This window comes from Chelonia mydas, chromosome 20, assembly GCF_015237465.2.
Source record: "Chelonia mydas isolate rCheMyd1 chromosome 20, rCheMyd1.pri.v2, whole genome shotgun sequence".
NCBI lineage: Eukaryota > Metazoa > Chordata > Testudines > Cheloniidae > Chelonia > Chelonia mydas.
Window position 1 is genome coordinate 18,464,340 of NC_051260.2, and position 24,897 is coordinate 18,489,236.

Consider the following 24,897-nt stretch of genomic DNA (forward strand, 5'->3'; position numbering starts at 1 on the left):
GATAAGCTATTACCAGCAGGAGAGTGGGGTGGGGGGAGGGATTTTTTCATGCTTTGTATGTATAAAAAGATCTTCTACACTTTCCACAGTATGCATCCGATGAAGTGAGCTGTAGCTCACGAACGCTTATGCTCAAATAAATTGGTTGCCACAAGTACTCCTTTTCTTTTTGCAAATACAGACTAACATGGCTGTTACTCTGAAAAGGACGTACAGGGTGGGTCTAGTTAAAAATTATGCTAAAGGAGCCAGGAAAAGGGTGACAAGGGGATAAATATAACAGCTGTGAGAAGTCTTACCAGACAGATTTTACCATGGAAACCAAGAGACTGTCTGAATTAAGAATGAAGTCTATTATTACTATTGTTGTTCTTTGTTAAAGTGCTTCTTAATCAATTGCTCTCCTCTCACTCTTGCTGTCAATCATGTCTCGATGTAAATTTTCAGGATCCTAGCCAATCATTTACGTTTAGAACTGAATGAACAGTTCTGAGAGGTTTTTTGGGTGGTGGGGGGAAGGGGTTGTGCTTGAAGGTTCAGTGAGAATGATAAGGTAGAGCATATATAAGGTTATAGTACCTACCAACACAGGATGCCCACAGCTTGGGCAGAAGCTGTTATAAAAACAAACGTGATGGGAGTTGTGCATTAATTAGGGCTGCTGTGGTAATTACTGAGGAAGAGAGATTTCTTCTGACTTAAAAAGCCAGGAGCAGGACACTGAAGTTGTCAGGAGACATTTATTACAAACAATTTTTTAAAACAAAATCAACTTCTTACAAGTTTGCAGATAGTTTTGCCATCAAAGCTAAAGACATCTGATAAAACTACATGCACGACTTGAGCTTTTAATGTTTACCTTACACGAAATAAAGTTTATAGACAAGTTTTATATTAGAAAAAAAATTAGAAAAGTGATGCCTGCCATATGCAACTGCAGCTAGAGTCAAGGCTACTGATAATATAACTCCAGGTTCATGCCATCATGGATTTCATCTGGAAGGAATGAGTTAAAGGAAATTTCACAGGAAATGCTCAAACTCAAATGGAAGAAGGCATTAAGTTTCTACCAGATCACTAATTCAAAATAAACTACAGCAGCAAATTTATTCATTATGATACATTGTACAAATTCTCAACAACAGAATTCTCCTTCCCATTTTACTACTAGTCCCAAATGGACAAGCTAAACTACTAGTGTTATGGAAGGGAACATGGGTCATATGCGACATTGTAAGCATCAATGCTGGAAACAGCAGTATCTTAACTCAGCAAATTAGTCCCCATCGTATGCTACCCCACTCAATTTAGTAAGGGAGTTTTCCCTATAGATTCACCAGTTATCTTATGATGGCGTACCAATACCATCAGTCACCAGTACCCAAATTGATAAGCAAGACCTCTGGTTTGTGACAAGCAACTATGTCAGATTAGAAAAGGTCTCTGTCTAGCTATGTATTTATAATGTGCCTGTCACTCCACTACTTAGGTTGTGGATCTTTTAAGTGATAACTGTCCCATTCTTTATTTTAACTAGACAAACGGTTTCCCCAGAAGCTGCAGTTTACTTGGGCTATTCTAATGTTCAAGGATACAGTCTCCCAGAGATACATGGTCCTTGAAGATTGTGTACCTGCACAAACATTTTAAAAAGGAAGTTAGTCAAGAACAGAAGTGCAATACAAGAATTAACAAAAGGAAGTGTAGTCAATAAGAACAGAACAATTGTGATAGTACTCAAAGGTTTGCTTGTATCAGTTACTACATTAGAAAATCAGTCACTGAAATGTTACACGACAGGTTTCTGAAACCATGTTTTTTAACAAATGCCAATCATGAATTCCATGGGGAAAGAGAAGAGACTGCCTGTGTGCAGTTACAGTGTTAAATATATAACAACTTCACATACAGAACTTAGAATGGCCATACTGGGTCAGACCAAAGGTCCATCTAGCCCAGTATCCTGTCTTCCGACAGTGACAAATGCCAAGTGCTTCAGAGGGACTGAACAGAACATGTAATCATCAAGTGATCCATCCCCAGTTAGGGGACCAGCAGGAAATTCTGAAATAAAGAGAGAACCAAGTAAAAATTTTAAGTCGAATGTCACCGCAGGTGAGAATATGAAGGAAAATTCACTCAGTAGCATTCATCCAGAACAATTTGTCATTATTTACGAAGTTTAGACTGCTGGCCTGCCCTGGCCTGCCCCTGAGACTTTGTTGAGTGAGAGGTTTTAGTGGAGCCTCCAGGAATATTGGACAAGGAGGAAGGTACAGAACGTGAAACATCTGAGAATTAACAAGTTCAGAACCTAAAAAGAAATCTTAAATGAACACTCACTGGAAGTCTGCGCCACAGGCCTCCTCTCCCTAGGATCGCCCTTTCTGCTGCATTCTTATGCAGCTTTCCATCCCAGAGTGCATCACAAACTATTGAGACACATGACCTCGCATGCAGCCATCTCTGGGTATGTGTGGGGGTGGATTGTAGCAGAAGAGGGCATCAGACAGGCACCCACATGCAGGGAAGTGCACAGAGCTCAGTTTACTTGCCTTGGGCTGATGAAGAGCTAAAATGACCCTGAAATTTGTAACTCCCGGGGGTCCGAGTGCATCAATCCAGCGAAGGTGTTTCCTTCCCTCGCCCCTGCCTTTCGTTCACCCACTTACCATTTCTTCAGCACAATTTTGTCCCACCGGGTCCCAGTCTGAGCCGCAATGAGTTTCTTCAGGTCGCCGATCGTGTCCTCCGTGCTGAGCCCCGCGGTTAAGGAAACTACATTCCCGCCCACGGAGCGAGCGCCTGGACCGAGCCAGGACCCCCCCGCCCCGCCGAGACATTGACCCCGCCCCCCCACGGAGCGAGACATAGCCCCCCCGCCCCCCCACGGAGCGAGCGCCTGGACCAGGCCAGGGCCCCCCCCCCGGGGTGAGACATTGGCCCCCCCAGGGAGCGAGCGCCTGGACCGAGCCAGGACCCCCCCGCCCCGCCGAGACATTGACCCCGCCCCCCCACGGAGCGAGACATAGCCCCCCCCCCGCCCCCCCACGGAGCGAGCGCCTAGACCGGGCCAGGGCCCCCCCCGGGGTGAGACATTGACCCCCGCAGGGAGCGAGCGCCTGGACCGAGCCAGGACCCCCCCCGCCCCCGCACGGAGCGAGACATAGCCCCCCCGCCCCCCCGCAGGGAGCGAGCGCCTGGACCGGGCCAGGACCCCCCCGCCCCCCCACGGAGCGAGACATAGCCCCCCCCGCCCCCCCCACGGAGCGAGCGCCTGGACCGGGCCAGGGCCCCCCCGGGGTGAGACATTGGCCCCCCCGCAGGGAGCGAGCGCCTGGACCGAGCCAGGACCCCCCCGCCCCCCCACGGAGCGAGACATAGCCCCCCCCACGGAGCGAGCGCCTGGACCGGGCCAGGGCCCCCCCCGGGGTGAGACACTGACCCCCCGGAGCCGCCGGGCCGGGCCGAGCCGAGGCGCTGCGGGAAGCGCCCGCCGGATACTTGCATTTCACGCGGACTTTCTTGCCCAGCCGGTCGTTGCAGACAACTTCGATCATGCCGCCGGCCTGGGGGGAGGCGAGAGGCGTGAGAGGGGCGGGGGGGGCAGAGGCCGCGAGGGGGGGTCCCTTCCCGGGGCGGAGCCAGCCCGGGGGGGGGGGAGACCCAGACCCCCCCGCCCCCGGCACCTACCGCCGCGCTCGCTGCCCGTCAGTCCCGCGGAGAGCGCTGCCGAGGCTGACCCGGAAGTGGAAGTGCTCTGCCAGCGGCCGGAAGTCAGTGGGGCCGGGGCCGGGCTGACCCGGAAGCGGAAGTGTCTGGCGATGGCGGCGGCGGCCGGGGGCCTGGGGGCGCTGCCCGACTCGCTGCTGCTGGAGATCCTGCGGCTGCTGCCCCTGCACGAGCGGCTGCGCGGGGCCCGGTGAGGGCGCAGCCCCCCCTTGGCCCGGCCCTGCCCCTTCCCCCTCCCCCCCCGGCCCGCCCCGCCCCCTCCGGCCCGGCCCCCCCTTCTCTCTCAGCCCGCCCCCTTACCCCCTCCTTAACCCCCCTTCTCCAACCCCGGCCCAGCCCGCCCCCCAACCCCTTCTCCCCAACCCGCCCCCGCTTCCCCCCCCGAGTGGCTCGGCTCCCCCGGCCCAGCCCGCCCCCTTCCCCCCCCGTGATGGGGACCCCCCCACACACAGGGGCGGCTCGGCCCAGCCCGCATCCTTCCGCCCCCCCCCGATGGGGAGCCCCCTCCCAGGGCGGTTGGGTCCAATCCTTGCCTGCCCCCATGATGGGGATTCCCCCACACAGGTAGTTTGGTCCAGGGGGCGCCTCCATGCCCCCCCCCAGGTGGGTGAGCTCCTTCCCTGTGCCCCCCACAAAACTGAGCATGGATGCTGCTGCTGGGATCGTAACTTGGCCTGCTGCTGTCCCCACAGGGTCTGCAGACGCTGGCGTAGGCTGGTACAGGACAAGATGCTCTGGAGACATGTGGATTTAATGCCCTACAAGGTACCAGCCCAGCTGTGTCCCTGCAGCGTGTCTCCCACTGGAGACCACTCCAGGGGCCTGATAAAGGCTGTCCCAGGAGAAGGGGCAGAGGGGCCTGTGGGGACCAGACACTTGCATCGGGGAATCAACATGAGATGGTGAATGAGAGAAGGAAGAGGAGAAGCTAGGAAGATATCCCAGGGGCAGATCTTGTACATATGGGGCAAGGGCGGTGGGGGCAGGGGAGAGGGAGCTGCGTAGCGGAGGCTAGTGTTAGATGGCCAGAGAGGCCATGAGATCAGCTGGGCCAGTTTCTGAAGAGCATTTAAAACCAGGAGGGTTGTTTTAAGCAGGTCTCTAGAGTCAGGGGTGGTGTCTGATGACAGAGACTGTGTATGTGGAGGAGAAGGCAGCCGCAGCATCTGACACATGCTGGAGTGTGGAGAGCAGAGGCTGAGGTTGCTCAAAGGGAAAGGAGCTGTAGCAGTCAGGGTAAGAGGAGATATACTGCAGGGTCGTGCCTGTGGCTTACCCTACAGGTGTGGAGTACAGTAACTCCCCACTTACCGTCCTCTCGCTTAACGTTGTTTCGACCTTACGATGCTGCTCAGTTACAGAACATGCTCCGTTTAAAGTTGTGCAATGCTTCGCTACAATGTCGTTTGACTGCCTGCTTTGTCCACAGCTGGCAGCCCCCCTATCAGCTCCCCTCTGCCCCCCCCAAGCGCTGCCCATCTGCTGTCAGAGCCCGCGGATCAGCGCCTTCCCCCACCTGCTGCCCGTGGCAATCAGCTGGCTGGCGGCATTCAAGAGGGAGGGGGGAGGAGCGAGGACTCTGCGTGCAGGCTCCCGCTCCCTCCCCTGCCTCCTGAATGCCGCCAGCCAGCTGATTGCTGCAGACAGGAGGGAGGGGGGAGGCCGTGCGCCGTGTCCTCGCTCTTCTCTCCTGCCCCCTGAATGCCGCAAGCCAGCTGATTGCCGCGGGGAGGAGGCAAGGGAGGGAGGGGGGAGGCCGTGGACTGCTCCTCACTCTTCTCTCCTGCCCCCTGAACACCGCAAGCCAGCTGATTGCCGTGGGCAGGAGGCGAGGGAGGGAGGGGGAGCTAGGATGCAGTGTGCGGAGTAAAGGGGGAGGAGGAGGAGGGAAGAAGAGGTGAGTTAAGGGTGGGGGCTTGGGGGAAGGGGTGGAGTGGGTGGGCCGAGGGTTGAGTCACCCGCCCCTGGTACTTGCAGAGTAGGGGAAGCTGCTGCTGTGCAACGTGCTTCTCCTAGCCTCCTTGCCTGACTCATTGTCCCCAGTGCCAGGGGCTGTTTCTGTGTGGGGTAAGGGGGGGCATCTCCCAACTATAGTACTGTACTGTATGGCAAAAAAATTTCCCTGGAACCTAACCCCCCATATTTACATTCATTCTTATGGGGAAATTGAATTCGCTTAACATCGTTTCACTTAAAGTCACATTTTTCAGGAACATAACTACAACATTAAGTGTGGAGTTACTGTATCTTCCTTTTAGATGAATGGGAAAGATATATATGAAGAAGAGCAGGGATGGGCCTTTCCTTGCTCATTTACTGCTTCTGTTGAGTTTGTTCCCTGTCTTGTCAAGGTGCTAAGTGCTTTGTTGCTTGCTCTCTTGTGCTCAGATCAGCTCCAAGATCCTGTGGCACCTGCTAAAGCAGTACCTGTGCAATAGCCTGAGGATACTGAAAGTGAGAGGAGCTCTCTACTCAATGAGAAAGCATGAGTTCCTTTCCCCAGCGCTGTTCCAGGCACTCGGGAAGCAGTGTCCCAGCCTCCATCACCTGTGCCTGACCCAGGCTGACCTCCGTCGGCTCCCATATGACTGTATACCATCTTCTCTAAAGAGCATGAAGCTGAGCTGGTGTGAGATTCCTACTGTGTGGTTCCAAAGATCTGCATCTCCAGAGACTCCCAGAGTCCTGCCACAACTGCAGCATCTCATGATCCATAACGTCTCTGCCTTTTCTGATCAGCATCTGCTTAACGTCTCATCTCAGACCAGCCTAAGGACACTGAAGCTCTCTGAAACCTACCGGCTGACAGACGCTGGGATTCAGAGAGCAGCTCCATATCTGGAGGACCTGGAATGCCTGGTTCTGCGCAAATGTGTCATTGCAGATGCTGCTGTTCACGTCATCGGGCGTCACATGAAACAGCTCCGCTCTTTGGAATTCAGCAACACTTGTTCCATAACAGATGCAGGCCTGGCTTGTTTAGCAGCCTTGAAGTGCTTGGAAACCCTCCGCCTCGAGTCCAGATTTAAGCTTTCCCCTGATGCCATTGTTGCTGTGTGCCAGGCACTCCCCCAGTTAAGGAATCTCAATTTAGATGGGAGTGATTTGGAAGACCAGGAAATACGTAAAATTCAGGCAAGTTTGCCAAACTGCCATTTCTGATGTGTTCCCTGACCCACGATCTGAGGTGAAACGTTAACAATGGGGAGTTGTATGGAACGCACGAGGGTGAGCTGTGGGGTGTTCACCCGCCTGAAATAACTCCCAGAATTGCTGCTTCTGGTCAGGGTTGTACTCCCAGTGGCCGTTGCATTTATCTGACTGAAGGCAGAATTTTCTCTGGCTAAAACAATTAGGTGAGCAGTGTAGGATGAGAACCATCCAGACAGCTTGTGTCACCTGAAAACAGGCCAGCAGAAATTCAGTTCTGCCGTCTGCTTGGCTGGGCTCCTGAAGTGACCCCTCACCTTCTCCCTGCTAAGAAAATAGCAAGGCCTGGTGAATGGTGGCATATGAGGAACGGTGGCCCTATGAGCTTATTTAGATTAGAGGCAGTTTGGCCGCAGGGGGTTTCTCTTTTAAGTTTAACCCTGTCTCACATTAAACATCAGGCAACAGGTAAACTATCCCCAAGCACAAGGGAGTAAGTCAGCTGTCATCCTGATGCACAAAAGGGTTTGTCTACCCAAACCTTGGACTCTAGACCAAATTTAACTCAGGTCAAAAGGCATTAGCCACATTGGCGTGCTGTGAGCATACTCCAAAACATGCCTAGTAGGAAGTGGACAAAGGATTGTGCAAACACACATTTTAAATGCAGGGAACAGAACCTTTGAGGGGAAAGAACCCATCACGTCTATTTCACAGACACAGACACCAACCATGTGCCACACAGGTCGGTACATGTGCGGCTGTGCTTGTGTCCTGTCCCGCCGGGTGGAGTGGTGGGCGTTCTGCTGTGACCCCAAGGGTACGTGGAATGGGGGAGGAGAGTATAAGGAGGTCCCAGAATGCATTTGTCTGCGTGCTGCAGGGGGAGGCAAGCACACACTTGTTCAGCCTCAAGTTCAGTCAGAGACCACAGCATGTCTGTGTGCTCCTTGAGGAGCACCATCATTGCTACCTCTCTGCTTCTTCTGTCCTCGCTATCACTCTGCATTCTGTCCCTGAGCGTCACCCTCCAAGCCTGGAATCTGACACAGCAGAACCTTATGGGACCTCCTGCAACATGTCTTCCCTTGTCCTCGTCTTTCTCCTGCTGTCTGGCCCAGTCAGTCTGCCAGTGTGGATGGAGAGACCTTCAAGGCCACGTTTGCAGCTGCAAAAGAAACAGTGGACAGAGTGTTTGCTTCAGTATTGCATGCACACATCTGCAGAGGTACTATTGTGAATGCATTCACGGCCCTGGATCCCCTCAAGTTACAAGCACAACATTCTCACTTCTCCTTGGGATCCATAGAGCTGGGAAGCAGTCATGATGAGTACATCCTGGGGGGCAGGGCGAGTTGGGACTATAAGGTGGGGTAGCTCACGGGCATCAGTATGAGCAGATGGGGCAGTTGAGCTGAATACTGTCACTGTTTCCCACAGGCAGTGGAGACTTTATCGTGTATCTTGCTCCTGAAGGTAACAGAGGCAGAAAGGAAACGGCTCCTGCACGCGTCCGGCTGCTGTTAGTCTGTGTGCTGCAATGATGCTTGCCGAATTAATTGCTGAGTGGCGTGGGAAAGTGTCCTGCCACGGCAGAAGAAGTAAGGCAGCCCTCCCCAGAAACCTTCGGCAGAGGATTGCAACCTACTTCCAGGAGAGTTTCCTTGAGGTCTCTGTAGAGGATGCACGGGACATCCCGGTGCACGTAAACAAACTGTTCCACGGGGCCCCCCTCTGTCTAACTGTACAGGAGAATGAGAAGCAGATAGCAACTCTACCTCTATGGTTATTTCACTATCTCTTCTAACCTGATTAAAAACATGAAGAGATGTGTGCCTGCAATACTGACGCAAACGTCATACTTACCAGAGGTTCCTGTCCCTGAATCAGGCTTGCCGGTGCTGGATGATAGGGACCGGCTCAACTGCTCTGGTGTCAGGAAGAGGTCCTGGCTTGCCACACCACTTGATCCCCCGGTCGCCTGTCCCCCACTCTCCTCCTACTGCTGTTCCTCATCCAACACCTTGTACTCAGGGTTCACTCCAGTGGTCACAGAATCATAGAATATCAGAGTTGGAAGGGACCTCAGGAGGTCATCTAGTCCAAGCCCCTGCCCAGAGCAGGACCAATCCCCAATTAAATCATCCCAGCCAGGGCTTGGTCAAGCCTGACCTTAAAAACTTCTAAGGAATGGGATTCCACCACCTCCCTAGGGAATGCATTGCAGTGTTTCACCACCCTTCTAGTGAAAAAGTTTTTCCTAATATCCAACCTAAATCTCCCCCACTGCAACTTGAGACCATTACTCCTTGTCCTGTCATCTGCTATCACTGAGAATAGTCTAGATCCATCCTCTTTGGATCCACCTTTCAGGTAGTTAAAAGCAGCTATCAAATCCCCCCTCATTCTTCTCTTCCGTAGACTAAACAATCCCAGTTCCCTCAGCCTCTCCTCATAAGTCATGTGTTCCAGACCCCTAATCATTTTTGTTGCCCTTCGCTGGACTCTCTCCAATTTCTCCACATCCTTCTTGTAGTGTGGGGCCCAAAACTGGACACAGTACTCCAGATGAGGCCTCACCAATGTTCAATAGAGGGGAACGATCACATCCCTCGATCTGCTGGCAATACCCCTACTTATACACCCCAAAATGCCATTGGCCTTCTTGGTGCATGACTCTGACTACTCCAAAGTATTCCACAGGGCCCTTGGGGGGTGCTGGGCTTGCCGCCAGTGATGCCATGCAGCTCATTGTAGAAGCAGCGTATCTGGCTCTGCACCTGAGTAGCTGTTCGCCTCCTTTGCCTTCTGGTGTGCCTGCCGCAGCTCCTTGATTTTCATGTGGCACTGCTGTGTTTCCCTGTTGTAGCCCTTCTCCACCTTGTCCCAAGCCATCTGGCCATAGATATCTACATGTCTGTGGCTGGATCGGAGCTGTGCCTGCACGGTTTCTTCTCCCCGGAGACCCAGGGGATCCAGCACATCCTGTGCGTTCCAGGCAGGAGTGTGTTTGCTGCGTGGAACCAGCAAGGTCAATTGGGCAGATCCTAGGTGAGCTCTCCATGCTGAGCAAACAGGAAATGGGATTTCCAAAATTCGCAGGGCTTTAAAAGGTACGTGGCGAGTACCTGGCCACCAGACAGTGGAGTTCAAAACAGTGACCAGAGCGGTAGTGGTGTGGCATTGTGGGACACCTCCTGGAGGCCATTAAAGTTGACGTAATTAACACAGTGTCTACACTGACATTGTATCGTCGTAACGATGTTGACTTAAGTGCTACGCCTCTTGTGGCGGTGGAATTATTAAGCTGACGTAGCAGGTGATTTACTTCGTCAGGAGCATCGTTATAGGGTAGATGCTGACCGAATAAGAGCAACGTAAGCCACCTTGCGTTGACCTAACTGTAGCATAGACCGAATCCAAATGTATGTGAATAACTAAAGCATAGATCTCAGGTATTATATTTGAATAATATTAGCAGGCTGCCAGCAGCCAGATCCTGCATCTGGTTTGTTGGGTTACATTGCTGTGCACGGCTGCTTGTGCCTTCTATTGTTTAAATACTCCCTCCTCTTTACCTGCTGTTACAAAGCCCTGAGTTCACGTTAGCAAGTTTGGGCTGATGTTAAAACAGTAGCTGTTTTGAAGTTTCCATTCTGGGACACACTGAGGTTTTGAATCTGCTGAGTTGTTATCTGTAATCAAATGTAAAATGTATTTATAAAATAAAAATGCTTTTAGATCTGTAAAGTCGTCTCATGCTGTCAGATTTTGACTGAAATGTGGCAACAGTCGACGTGTGGTTTTTTAACATATCAGTGATACTGCTTGTGTTGTATGGAGAGACCCATTTCTTCCCCCTTCACCTGCAGCCCCACCCTTTTCTGTCCCTTCCCTGGGGCCCCACTCCTGTTCTATCTAGTGTCCCCCCATTCCACACACCCCCAGTGCAGCCTCGCAACCCATTTGGTACTTTCTGCACCGCCGCTTCCCGCTGCCCTAAAACTAGAGAAGCTCTGTCTGTCTCTCCCCCCCACCAGGGCCCCAGGCCACAGCAAGGAGTGAGAGCTCCCCTAGCCCTGAGGCTGCGGCAGGTAGCAAGAGCTCCTGCAGTCCTGGGGCCACAGCGGGGGTCCCAGTGCAAGGGCTTCCCCTGCCCCTCCTTGCGCTTCTGCGAGGGACCAGGGTCAGGGCTCTGGGGCTTCTCCTGTCCCACCTGGCGCTTCTGCCAGAGAGTGGGGTTGGGGTGCTGAGGGCTTCCCCTGCACCCACCCACCCAGCTTCCCCCGTCATGCCCGCCCGGTGCTGCTTCCAGGGAGTGGGGTCGGGGCGCAGGGTCTCTGGGGCCCCCAAGTTGGCCAGGGCCCCTGGACATGGGCCCCATAGACCCAATGGCTAATCCACCACTGCCCCCTTTCTAGACTGAAAGAACCTTGTCTAATGGGCGCTATCAAGGTGTAACTACATTTGAAATACAGATACATAGTCAATATTCATAGTTTGATACAAAAATGATAACATGCACACAAATCATAACTTTTCCAATGACACGTCACATGACTTGCACAATATACATCATAATTATGTCATAATCATATCATAATATCACTGTGAAGACTATGGGGTTCAGTGCCACACCCAGGAAGCATCATAAATATCTTTTAAAAATTGGCTCCAGAGGAAAGGATTGTGACAAATGTGAGCTCCGTAGTGAGACGTCTCTTAACAACAACTTGTCTTCTCTGGTTAAACCTTTGGGTTTACAGATAGGTGCTGTCCATACCTATACAAGTCAATTAATCTTCTTTAACAGCTGGGCAGCCTTCTGCCACGGGACAGAAGAGCCAGCTGGCCCTGCTTAGAATACAGAAGTGCATGTGATGAGTTTATAACTAACGATAATCACAGTGAATAGATGCCATGACGTAGGCCCAGTGAAAGGTCTGGCATTCGCAGTATCACCGGATCCAACTCTCTCTCTGAATGCCCCTCCAATCCACTGGCCTGTGATTTTGATTCAAATTGCCATTTCTTTCCTGGCAAGATTGTCTGCTTGTCCGGCAGGTGCATGAGAAGAGAGTGAGACACAGCTGCTAAATTGGTGAATTCCCTAGTGTATTCATCAACTTGTGGTCTGGAAAATACATCAGACGGGCTAACTTCTCAGTTAAGCCTCCCATCGCGGGCCTGTGTTTTTATATAAACAACAAATTTGTCTAATCGGCTGTTTTCCTCCTTTCAAGGTAAAGGTTGTGCAAGAAACTTTTAGGTCAAACAACAAACCGGGAAGGCACTGAACCCATGTGATGAAATCCACTGTGCATCTTGGCAACAACTGCCCTGCGGGCCCTGGGCTGACATTGTATCTTTTGTGCTCATACACAAATATGACCAGTGCAAAATTCAGGGAAATAGTGGTGAGAGCCCCAGCCCTGCACTGGGAATGGTTCCAAGCCTGTTTGTTTAATACCTGCTGAGACTCACTGTCCCCTTGGTGCCAGCTGGCAGAGGGCACAGAGGGGGTGCATAGGGTTTCAAGGATTCTCTGGGTCAGGCATATGCATAGTAATTCACCAAAGGGTGGCATGTGAGGTCTCTCTTGAAAGCTCACTGGTCATAATCACAGTGAAATGTATGTAAGGATATTATATACAAAGTTATGTATTCATACTGAAATGTGGGTTCTTCGGGTGTGTAAGTTAAGACAGGTTACTAGAAGGCAATAAGTTCTGGTCAGGCAGGGGATAGTAGACATTTATCTCCCTAAGTGGTCATAGTATATTGCATATCTTACAATATAAGTCTATTTGCATATGGAGCTACCAGCTAATCAAGATTTCAAAGTCAACAGGAAATCACAAAATCTACAGGAGGGAACACAGTGAAGAGTTAGTCTGGTATATCCGGAGACCGCAAGGAGATACAAGGTATTCTTCACTGAGTAGCCAAGCTGAGTGTGTGGCTTGTTAAGTGAAAAGGGATTACAGCCTACTGGCTGAAAAATGCCGGTGCGCAATCCTAGAAGACAGGATAGTAACTAGCGAAGTCTTCTAGGTTCTAGAATGACAGGTTTCAGAGTAACAGCCGTGTTAGTCTGTATTCGTAAAAAGAAAAGGAGTACTTGTGGCACCTTAGAGACTAACCAGTTTATTTGAGCATGAGCTTTCGTGAGCTACAGCTCACTTCATCGGATGCATAGCATATCGTGGAAACTGCAGAAGACATTATATACACACAGAGACCATGAAACAAAACTTCCTCCCACCTCACTCCCCCGCTGGCAACAGCTTATCTAAAGTGATCCTCAAGTAGAGCCATTTCCAGCACAAATCCAGGTTTTCTCACCCTTCCCCCCCCCCCACACACACACATACAAATTCACTCTCCTGCTGGCAACAGCCCATCCCCCTTTGAAACCCCTCTTTATAATGCGCATGATAATCAAGGTGGGTCACCTCCAGCACTAATCCAGGTTTTCTCACCCCCCCCCACACCCCCCCCTTTTCCAAAAACCACACACACAAACTCATTCTCCTGCTGGCAACAGCTCATCTTACAATGTGCACAGCAATAATCCAAGTTTAACCAGAGCGTCTTGGGGGGGGGGTTTTGCAGGAAAAAAAACAAGGGGAGACAGGCTACCTTGCATAATGACTTAGCCACTCCCAGTCTCTATTCAAGCCCAAATTAATAGTATCCAATTTGCAAATGAATTCCAATTCAGCAGTTTCTCGCTGGAGTCTGGATTTGAAGTTTTTTTGCTTTAAGATAGCGACCCTCATGTCTGTGATTGCGTGACCAGAGAGATTGAAGTGTTCTCCGACTGGTTTATGAATATTATAATTCTTGACATCTGATTTGTGTCCATTTATTCTTTTACGTAGAGACTGTCCAGTTTGACCAATGTACATGGCAGAGGGGCATTGCTGGCACATGATGGCATATATCACATTTGTGTTATCATTTTATGTGAATTTTCACCATTTGTTTCTAATACCTCTGCTTGTGATCATTGAAATCTCTGCTCTTTATTTAATAAACTTTTACCTGCTGTCCCTATTAACATATCTCTGTGCTGAATGTTAAGCAGAGTGTGATCTGAAGGGAAATGGGTAAGCTGTTGTGTACCATGTCTTTGGTAGCATGGGATCTGGGAATTCTGCAGGTGTGCAGTGGACCAGGGGCTGGTCGCTCCAGAGTGACACACAGGGATTAGAATGTCTCTATCGCTAAACTGGAAAGAGAGCAGGGCCTGCGTAGGCCTAGAGGGGAGTGCCTCCATTGCCCATGGCTGGAGGGGTGTGTGGAGCTTACTCCGAGCTGGCACAGACAAGGCTTCCTCCTGCTAAGCAGAGGTGGTAGCAAGGGGCCTCACAACCCGGGCACCCTGGGAAGCATCACACCTATTGTTACATGTTTATCGCAAACACAAAGGTTTAAGCTAGAGTAAAGGCTGCAAGGAACTATGTTACCTTCCGTAGCATCTGCCACTGGGGCATCTGGTCCTTTTTTAACTACAGACATGAAAACAAATTGGCAAAAATGAAAATCAAGAACACAGCAAAATCAGTCAGTCCAGCTCTTACCACAGTTCGATGGGGCCAGGCTGGGACTCTGGAATCTGTAAGTGCTGGAAATAGGGGTCCCCCTGGCTTGAAGTGGTTTCCATTACATACAGGGTTTACAGTTTGGTTCAGTGTCTCTCAGCACCCTCACTATAAAACATTGTTCCAGCCCCCCTGCTGGAATCGAAATGTTCGCTACAGTTGTTAGCACTGGGATATTTGCAGTCTGCCAGCACCGTGTGCTAAACAGTGTAATTTAATATTTGTAAGTCCCAACTTGCCAGTTTCTGAACGGAGATTGTTTTCTATCCCAGGGCACCTGCGGGACACGTACGTACTAAGCATGGAATGGCAAGGGAACAGCAATTCTACGTTTCATGTACTAACTATCAGACCGTTCAGCTGCAATAATGTATGGAGTCTGGGTATCACAGGAGTCCTAGAGCTGTGCTGGCCACTTGCCGAGACTGTAGATACCACTGTTTAGTCTATAAAAAGAAAAGGAGTACTTGTGGCACCTTAGAGAGTAAATAAATTGGTTAGTCTCTCAGGTGCCACAAGTCCTCCTTTTCTTTTTGCAGGTACAGACTAACACGGCTGTTACTCTGAAACCTGTTTAGTCTATGTGAGCATCATATGACTTTGGGAAAGGCAGTTCTCCTTCTCTGTGCCTCTGTTTCCCCTCCCACCTGTTGTGTGCCTTGTCTGTTTAGAACGTAAGCTATGAGGGCAAGGACTGTCTGTTACTGTGTGTGTCTGTACGTCACCTGGCATAAAAAGGTTCCTATTTGAGACAGGATCTTTGGGTGCTACCACAGTACGAATAATGACTAATAATAAACAGCACAAATATAGCCATATGTTAATGAGCATTATATCAAGAATTGCATTTGGACAGCGACTTTAAATGAATATAAAACATTCACTAGATGAATTGTGACTTAGCTGGAAGCAGTTAAATTTTACAGTGAGATACAGCACAGAAAAAAATGGAAGAATTCAAACAAACCTCCCAAGATTTCTCAAGGGGCAAGATTATTAAAGGCACAAGTGGTGGGTAGACAAATAACTCCTATTGCCTGTGAAAGGCATTTAGGCACCTAACTGCCTTTTGTGCTTAGTTATATCAGTAAATATTTTTTTAAAAATTACTCCTGAAAGATGAGCTGTGGCCCATGTGTGTTTGTACTGGACACCGAGGTGTAAAATAAACCCAATGTCTTTGCAACAAGATGTCTTGGAGTCCAGAGACAAGTGACAGTTGAGATCTCACAGTGAAAAGCGACTTGTTTTTCCAAGTTCCATCATTCAAAAATGTTGAGTGACCTCAAACGTTACAAATTACCATGAGATGCTTACTAAGCACGTGAGATTTGGGGCTCAAACGAAGCTTTTTTGAGAGTTGGAAAAGGGGTTGAAAGAGCACTTAGGACTTGATTCTCCTTTATCTTGCCCCTTTGTGCAGGCATTTATACCGTGCAAAGGGAGTGCAAGACACTACCGTTCTGATCTGATTGCATGTTGCACCAAATTAAATGACTGCACAAAGGGCAGGGGAATTGGGTACCTAGAACTGAAAATGCTTTAATTACAAAGTAAGGACGATAGCTCCATAATATATGTAGGACAATGATCAGCCTGGGATCCATTTTATCTTTTTGTGTAAACATGTCCACTGGGACACCGCTGGTTCTGTGTGGAACAACTCTGCGAGTGCTTAGTAACTGCTTTCTAAAGACAAGAGTGCTGTGGTTTTCTTCCAGAAAGAAGGTCCTGAGTTGTTGCTTTTGGGATCAAGCTGGTTTTTTTCTTGCGTGCATGAGGGGAGCCGCTTCAGGAGCCCGGCTTCTTGTATTTTCGCTCTTGCACAACTTAAAATTGACTAAGAGAGTTTTGAACAGGATGAGCTGGTCGGCCAACCAGGACCTTTTAGTCTGTTTGAGCAGAGGAGTTATCAGGACCACGTTTGAAATGGAAGCAATCCAAACAGCCAGGGCTAGAGGACAAGTTGCCTGGGACATGGTGTGAGCACTGCAGGTTATACATTAACCTCTGGATTTAACATTCCTAGTGGAATTGTGAATTCTCTATTCTAGATATTTCAGGGAGCAGGGTTCCACTTGGCCATATTCTAAGGCCATTTAAAGCCACCTCTGCCTCCCAGTCATCATTTACAGCATGGACAAGGAAAGACTTCAAGATGAGCTGCGCATTTTTAGAGGTAAGCCCTCTTCCTTCCCTTCCATCCAATAGCTCAGGAATGGGAGGAAAGAGAGAAACGAGTCTCTGGACCAGATGAGTGGGCAGTCATGGGGTAAGAGGGAAGGTCCTCTCATGGATCGGTAGCTGGTTAAAAGATAGGAAACAAAAGGTAGGAATAAATGGTCAATTTTCAAAGTGGAGAGCAGTAAATAACAGGGTCCCCCAGGGATCTGTACTGGGGCTGGGGCTGTGCAACATATTCATAAATGCTCTGGAAAAGGAGGTAAACAGTGAGGTGGCAAAGTTTGCAGAGGATACAAAATTACTTGAGATAGATAGGTCAAAAACTGACCGGGAAGAGAGACAAAGGGATCTCACAAAACTGGTTGACTGGACAGGAAAATGACCGATGACATTCAGTGTTGACAAGTGCCAAGTAATGCACATTGCAGAACAGAATCCCAACTCTCCATACAAAATGGTGAGGTCTAAATTAGCTCTTACTATTCAGGGGAGAGATCTTGGAGCCACTGTGGGGAGTTCTCTGAAATCATCCCCTCCATGTGCAGCAGCCATCAGAAAAGGCAACGGGACGTTAGGAACCATCAGCAAAGGGAGAGAGAATAAGGCAGAAAATAGCATCATGCCTCCGTATAAATCCATGGTACGTCCAGACCTTGGATACTGCCTGCAGGCTGGTCACCCCATCCCAAAGAGGATATATCAGAATTGTAAAAAGTACAGAGAAGAGCAACAAAAATGACGAGGAGGCTGGAACAGCTTCCATCTGAGGAGAGATTAAAAAGACCGGGACTGTCCGTCTTAGACAAGAGACGACTAACCGGGGGGGGATACGATCGCGCTCTAGCCAGCCGTGATGGGTGTGGAGAAAATGAGAAAGTGTCATTTACCCCGTCATGTAACACAAGAACCCGGCCTCACCCAATGCAATGAATAAGCAGCAGGTTTAAAACAAACGTAAGGGAGTACTTCTTCATAGAACACACAGTCAGTTGTGGAGTTCATTGTCAGGGGGTGCTGTGAAGGCCAAATGTATAACGGGGTTCAATAAAGAACTAGATAAGTTCATGGAGGATAGGTCCATCAGTGGCTATTAGGCAAGATGGCCGGGGAGAACCCCAGTTTTCTGGGTGTCCCTAAACCTCTGACTGCCAGGAGCTGGGACTGGACGATGGGATGGATCACTTGATAATTGCCCTGTTCTGTTCACTCCTTCTGAAGCACCTGGCACTGGCCGCCATCGGAAGACAGGACACTGGGCTGGGTGGACCATTGGTCTGACTCAGTGTGGCCATTCTTAGGGGTGTGCTCTCTGCTGCTGCTGAACAGATGCAGCAGAGAAATCTTTCCTCACCCTGACCTGCGAGAAGGGAAACGAGCGTCTCTGGCCAATTCAGTCTTTGGCCTCTCTGTTCTGACAGGCGGGCTAATTAGTGCTAATTGTGCTGGGCTGTTTGAGACGAGCCCTGCTGGGAGCTGTATTTTATGCTTTTCAATGAAAGGGAAATAGTTTGTTGGCCGGTGAGAGAAGGAAGTGGCCTTTCTATAGAGATGTTACTGCTTTGAATAAGACTCATGGGCCCTGATCTTCTGAAAGGACTGCGAGGGTCCGACTCGAGGCGCCTCAGAGGGGCTGGGTTGTTTCGGCACTCAGCATTGTCTGGAAACTGGAGCCCCCCTTAAGTTGTCTTAAACCGGTCACGATGTCCAGAATGTGCAGCCCCTCTCCAAAGGCTGAGTCACAGGCCTAATCGCCCTGGGATGAATTTGGAATGTTTGTTAAACATCAGTTAACGATGGGGAAAAAATAATCCTCTAGAGGGCACATGCTAAACAAAACTGTAACACTGGATACTTGGTCACAGTCTGAATGGAAGCTTAAACCCTTCCATTGTTCGTGATTATTACCAGCCCTTATAAGCAAGTTACGGTCATGAGAGGTGTTTCCCATGAATGGTTAGAAGCTTATAAGCTCTTTGGGGCAGGGCACGTCTCTCTGTTCTGTGTTTGTACAGCGCCTAGCGCAATGGGGCCTTGATACATGACTGGGGCTCCTAGGCGATGCCATAACACACCTAATAAATAACATACAGTGCCCAGTACACTGGGGTCCTGATCCAGGATCGGGGCTCCCAGACACTACTGCAGTGTGGCTAAGAAGAAAAAGCTGATAGATAGCTGTAAGTTGTAGTTATAAATGCCCTATCGACCTCTATACCAAGCAATTAACCATCTAATTTAGGGTGAATCATTTATTAACCCTTTTTAAACAATGAATGGGACCTTCCTGCAAAGCAGCACCAGAGCCGCTGCCAAACCTGTCAGTCTGTGACCCTTCGCAATCGTTCTTCTGTTCTAAAGACAGGAACTTCCTCCGGCAGAAGCTGAGATCCTCCCGCACAGTCTACGTGCTGCTGGCGCTTTCTTACCTGCTGATTGTCATCCTGTTTGTGGTGTCGCTCTCCAGAGGTACCTTGCGTGGGGCCTTCGGGAGTTGAAACGTTTCACGTCATTGATGAGGAAGGAAGTTGGGGGGACTCAGAGAGACGTGCTCAGAAGCCCTGGGGTCAAACCCTGATACTGAGTCCTTCTGTGTCCTTGTTCTTCTTTGTCTTACCAGCAGCAAAGAGCTCACCCAAGATTCCCCCTGTGCTGGGTGCTGTGTGGACACAGGGAGCCAGCCCCTGTCTTGCAGAGCTCTCAGGCTAAACTGACACAGGGTGGGAAGGGAAACAGGTACAGAGAAGGGAAGTAACTGCCCAGGCTCTCCCAGCAGGCCAGGGGTTGAGCTGGGAATAGAATCCCATCTCCTGAGTGCCACCCTGTCCCCTGCTTGTCCACCTCGGTAGCAGGGCCCTCGCCGTCTCTGTGTCTCCATTTCTCTCCAGCTGCAAAGTGGGGGTGGTATTGTATGTTGTTCTCTACCTGGCGAGGGGAGGCGGGTGAAGTGACTTTGAAGGTGTGGCGCTCTAGCATTGTTATAGAATGGGCTCTATTGATTATCTTCATCAATAAGGTAAATTAAAGCCTTGCTCAAAGGGAGCCTGGTGGGCTGGGGGGGCGGAGGGGTGGAAGATAAATTAGGTCAAACTTGTTTAACCCTTCCACTGCCTTACACTGAGGTCTTGTTGCTGGCACTGGGGGTGCTCTGCCAGACATAGCTGGCATGCTGAGTACTAGCAAGAGGGTTACTCCGTCAGCACTCACCAGCCCAAAAAGGAGACACGTCCTAGCCGCCTTGGTCACACGGAACGTGGCCATAACCCCAGGGCCAGGCAGATCCCCAGAGCTTCATGTTGGGACTTTTCTGGGCGTGGATTTTTGCACTGATGTTGTGCAAGTCTCTAGTCACCTTTCACGCCAGCACTGCTACGACAGCATAGCTACCCTAGTGCACCAACGCTTACTCTGGGGGACAAACCCTTGGAAACACCCACCGCAGCCTTTGCAAATCTGCCTGGAATTTCTGGTGCCCACTGGGGATTGTCTAATGGCGGTTTTTTTCTTTGTGTATCCCAAGGTGTGTTTGTTTCCCACCAAACCTGTTAAATCCTGCTTCTTATTCCAGGCTGAACCAGGTTGTAAACCTGGGAGAATTAGTGCATTAAGGTGCCCAGATCACCTTGCCCTGTGATTGGTTGTAAGGGCATGGTTTTGGCTTTCCCCATGGAGTAAATAAGCCTCTTTGGAAGGTGTTTCTAGCACACACACAAGTGCTGGTGAGCTCGCTGGGTAAAGGGTGTTGAAACCCAAAGATGACTCAATGGCACTCAGACATAACAGGGTGGCAACAGGGTCAGATAACCTGGCGTTCTCTCTCTCTCCCCCCCCCACCCCGATTTTAGTTTCAATGCTCTCTTCCCAACTTAATGAAATGCGCAAGGAGCTGAAACGGAATAATTCCAGCAACGATTTCAAACGTAAGTGCAGGGCACTGCCCTGTGCCCCCTCCCCCCTGCTCCTCCCCAGCTCCCGAATCCTGCTGCCTCTGCTGTGTCCGCCCCAAGGTCCACTGCCCCTGCAGGAGCCTCTTCCGTCCCATTTCCTCTTCCCGCCCCTGCCCTCGGCTCTGCCCACCTCCCTGGGTTGCCCTCCTGCGGACACCTCGCTCCTTCTGGCCACAGCTGCCGCTCCCTGCTGTGATCAGTCGTTGCAGAGTGTCTGTTCAGACTCTAACACCAGGGACCCTGCTGTAAGGTCCGTCCCCAAGCAGAAATTCTGGGGCTTTACCTCTTCTGATTTTCTTTGGCTCTCTTCACCCTGCACACGGGGTGGGGTGGGGTCATCCTAGCTTCTGAGCCATTTCCTTGCTTCGGAGCCTAGGCCCCAGCTTTCTCCTGTTTGTTAGACAGAAGCAAACCCCTGTAGAATTGCGACTGGACACTTCCAGCGATAACCACTGTCTTGGAAGTCAGGTCCTTGCAGAGCTGGGGTCGTGTTGTCATTTCCACACGTGTCTCTGACTCAGCTGGTCCCTCCCCTTTCCAGTGTTCCCGTGCGGACCTGAGGCCCGGGAATGGGAATACTTCAGCGGGAAATGTTACTACTTCTCCTTGCATGCCACATCTTGGCAGAGGGCGAAGGAGCTGTGCGAAGAGGAGCATTCGTTCCTGGCCATCATTAACAGCCATGCCAAGCAGGTAAAGACGAGAGTCTGGGTGGAAAGCCCCTGAGCTCCTTTCTCATGGCTTGCCGTCTCTCAGGGCCTCTCTGTCATTCCCGCATTCTTAGCACCCACAGGGAACTAGCCGCTTCCCCCAGCTAACTCTGCAGCACCCTCCTGTGGGTCCCATCGCGACACATATAACAACTCTTTGCTGTGGGTGGCCAGTGGGAATTGAACGTGGCTGAAAGCACAGGCTTCGACCACTTCAGCTGAAGGAGCAACTCCATTAGCAGTCCAAGGCTTCTGTCCTCTTTGTGCCAGCCACACAAAGGGGACGTCACTGAGGCCTGGCCCTGTGTGGTACATGCTGTTATGGGTCCCTGGATGCATGTAGTGGCAGAGCCCTGTGGGGTGTGTGACCCATTGACTAGACATGGCTTCACCAGCCCCACTTCTGCTGTGATGCAAATGAAGAGTAAAATTGCACTGATCCTGGTAAAGGAGATGACTCTATGCTTCCTCCCCCACTCCCCTTCCGGCCGTAGAATTTTATCATGTACAGGACACGCAACCAGCGCTTCTGGATCGGCCTCTCAGACCGGAATGCAGAAGGGGAGTGGAAATGGATCGACGGGAGCGACTCCACAACCGGTTTCACGTGAGTGTGGGGCTGACCCCTGCTGGCTACCGCTCTCCTTCTTCCTTAATGCCGCAGGCCTCCTTCTGCAGAACAGCCTCTGTGTCTGTTGAGAGAGCCCGAAGGCGTGGGGCTGGGCCACGTCAGGGTAAAATCAGGTCATGGGAAGCCACATGGGTGTTGATGTCCAACTTTCCGCGGTGTATAAGGCTGATGGTTTTCACCAGCAATGGGCCTATGCTTCAATCTCTGAGCCAACCGTCCCCCTAACTCCAGGAAACACCGGCTTCAAATCCCCATGGTGTGTGGCTCAGGCCCACCTCCTGCTTTGACCCCGCTCTGTCCCCTGCACCCCGTTCCTGCCACTCCAACTGTAGCCCCGCTGTGTTTAGGTACTGGAAGGAGGGGGAGCCCAACAACAGTGACCAGAACGAGGACTGTGCACACGTCTGGACCTATGGGGAGTGGAACGACGTGTATTGCACGTACGAGTGCTACTACATCTGTGAAAAGCCTGCGCCTCCGTGAGCAGAGACCGGACCAAAGCCACCTCCCAGCCACACTGCCTGAACCTGCAGGTCAGTGCAGAGAGCCAGCGCTGCCTCCTGGTGGTGACAGAGATGCAAGCCAAGGTCCAGCACTTTGACACTGTAAACATCATACTAATCTTTTTACTTTCCCCCGCTCTTCTGTTCTTAATTTATATTCCTTTTATCTTTGTGTCCACTTCCTGTCAGCTCCTCCATGGGTCTCTCTCAGCCGTTGGGTCAGTATCCTTGGGAGGACCCAGAAGGCACTTCTGATGCTAAAAGTCCGCACCTTTCCAGCTTGAGCCTAGGGCTGATCAAAAATGTTTTCAAACGAAGATGTTGTTGAAAAGTTGCCTTCTTGAAACCAAATTTTAAAAATGAGTTTTCAAAATGTTCTGGGGTTTTTATTCCCCTTTTCCATGCCAATAAACGAAAAAAAGAGGGGAAACGGGTGAAAATGGGAAAAATTCAAAACCAAACATTTTGGGTCAAAAATTATTTTTTTGGGAAAAAAATGAAAGGAGGTTATGAAGTTTTCAAAACTAACCAAATTTTCAAAATCCATCCCACCCCCAAATTGCATCTGTTTTCAGTTTTCAATCAATTGGCTGTAACAGACTCGCGTCCTCCGTGGGTTGGGCATCTCGGTAACATCCAGAGACTTGTGGGTCACGCGTGGGTGCACTTGGAAAGTTACAGGGAACCAATGTGCAGTGTCTGCTGAGAACCACAAGAGGCCGCAGTGGCAGCTGAGTCCTCCCTGTTTTTAGCAGGTGGAATAGTGAGAGCACAGGGCAAAGTTTGATGCAATCACGGGGGAAGTAGCCAGTTTAGGATCAATAAAAGCAGACACAGATTTATCCAATGTGTGATTCCCTGCCCTCAGGGAGTCAGACACAGTCACTAGGTATGGGGTGTGCCAGTTAATAGCATTTATAGCCATCTCTGCAAGCTCTGATCATAGGGTTAGAGGAATCATAGTGGGGATTAGGGAGAAATTCTTTCCCACTGTAGAGCTAGTTATACTGGCAGAGGGGAGGGTTGGCTTTTCCTCTGACGCAATGAGCAATGGCCACTACCAGAATAGATGGACCCGTGGTATGAGAGGGGATGATCCCAGACTAGCTGGGGCAGTGGCCCTCTCGGATATGAATCCTCTAATGCTCCTCTATAAATTCAGAGTTAATGGCCACATCTGCAGCTCTGTTAGCTTCTGTGGATTTGTTAACTCCATAGGTGCTGGAACTAGGGGTGCTCCCACACCCCCTGGCTTGCCGCGGTTTCCATTATATGCAGGGTTTGCAGTTTGGCTCAATGGCTCTAAGCACCCCACTATACACATTGTTCCAGCCTCCCTGCACAACTCTGAGGTCTCTTCCCCCACCCTCCAAACCCTGGTGCTGTTTCCCCCAGGAATTCTCTCTCTGTGGCATGTGACTCTCCTACTCCCTGCACAGGGAAAGCTCTGGGTCAGATCATTCTGGCTGCCGGGAAAGTCTCCAGCGAGGGATGGGGACAGATACAAATCTCTCCATCAGACATGGTTTGGTTCAGCTGCGGCGGGTCTGGAAATTATTTCCCTGTGAACAACTTCATTTCTGTCAACAGCCATCTTTGAAAAATGTTGGCGGTGTTATTGAAAACTCCTCCAAAAATCAGCCAACAAAAAACCGACACTTTCCATGGATAACCAAACGATTTCACCTGCACACCCCTCCCCCCCCAAATATTGGAAAATAGATCTTGGAAATAGATCTTGGAAGATAATGTCCATTTTGTCAAAAAAACAACAAAATTTTCCTGGCCAAAATAAAACTCTTGATGGAAAATTTACAACCAGCTGTAGTTGAAACCTGTAGGCACCAGATGGTGCCCTTCCGCCCACCGCAGAGCGCTGGAAGTGGAAAGTTGCACTCAGCATAAAGCCAGCTTCCTTTGCTGTCTCCTGCGCTTTCTGTCCTTTCCTCATTGTACAGTAAAAAAAAGAAATTGAATAGGCTGCAGATTGCAGGCCGAACGGTAAAACTATTTGGCTGGGGGGCTGCTGCTGCCCTGGCACCCTGAGCACTGTCACGATAATAAATAATTAAGTCTTCTCATCAATCAGTCTACAAAGGAGGCGATTCATTACTCCCATTTTACAGACCTGCATTGTACATCCCCTGAGTTCTCAGCACTTACAGCAGCTTACACGGGGTTATTACGTTGCTAATAAAAACAGCCATAGGACAAGCCGTTGCTCTCGAGTTGGAAGTGAAATGGGTGATGGTGAATTCGGAGCCCCTGGTGCTCTGATTTGCAAAGGGGCTGAGAACCCACCCGTCCCATTGACCTTGCAAATCAGACATCCCCATCTCGATTAGGAGGACGCACATGAGGTAAGAGTGGCGCTAACACGGTTTATTTGGTGTGTTACGGGAGCGCCTCGGAGCCCCACACAGGACCAGGACTCCT

The 24,897-nt window shown here is 50.3% G+C and overlaps 3 protein-coding genes across 6 annotated transcripts; 2 read left to right on the top strand and 1 right to left on the bottom strand.

Moving 5' to 3' along the window:
* Positions 1–721: 721 nt before the first annotated feature.
* On the bottom strand, positions 722–3,801 carry UBL5 (ubiquitin like 5). The gene is made up of 5 exons (XM_037887970.2): positions 3,694–3,801; positions 3,505–3,569; positions 2,673–2,756; positions 1,596–1,633; positions 722–996 (listed from the first exon to the last, which is right to left on the bottom strand). The coding sequence occupies exons 2-5, from the start codon at positions 3,558–3,560 to the stop codon at positions 953–955; spliced, it is 222 nt and encodes a 73-aa protein (XP_037743898.1). The 5' UTR covers positions 3,561–3,569; positions 3,694–3,801; the 3' UTR covers positions 722–952.
* On the top strand, positions 3,672–14,904 carry FBXL12 (F-box and leucine rich repeat protein 12). 4 transcript variants are annotated; one of them, XR_006286724.1, is made up of 5 exons: positions 3,672–3,922; positions 4,425–4,497; positions 6,121–6,867; positions 12,126–12,809; positions 14,762–14,904. XR_006286724.1 is itself a non-coding variant. In XM_043532861.1 (4 exons), exons 1-4 carry the CDS (start codon positions 3,825–3,827, stop codon positions 12,177–12,179), a joined length of 972 nt encoding a protein of 323 aa, XP_043388796.1. In that variant the 5' UTR covers positions 3,672–3,824; the 3' UTR covers positions 12,180–12,933. The 4 variants fall into 4 exon arrangements, 2 of the variants coding, with proteins under 2 accessions (XP_043388796.1, XP_037743896.1); XR_006286725.1 differs by lacking the exon at positions 14,762–14,904 and adding an exon at positions 12,952–13,010 and having other exon boundaries at positions 12,126–12,518; XM_043532861.1 differs by lacking the exon at positions 14,762–14,904 and having other exon boundaries at positions 12,126–12,933.
* A 1,038-nt stretch (positions 14,905–15,942) lies between these two features.
* On the top strand, positions 15,943–24,534 carry LOC102945200 (hepatic lectin). The gene is made up of 6 exons (XM_007065070.3): positions 15,943–16,668; positions 19,032–19,139; positions 20,516–20,590; positions 21,159–21,310; positions 21,822–21,934; positions 22,306–24,534. Exons 1-6 carry the CDS (start codon positions 16,626–16,628, stop codon positions 22,439–22,441), a joined length of 627 nt encoding a protein of 208 aa, XP_007065132.1. The 5' UTR covers positions 15,943–16,625; the 3' UTR covers positions 22,442–24,534.
* The last annotated feature ends 363 nt before the right edge of the window (positions 24,535–24,897 follow it).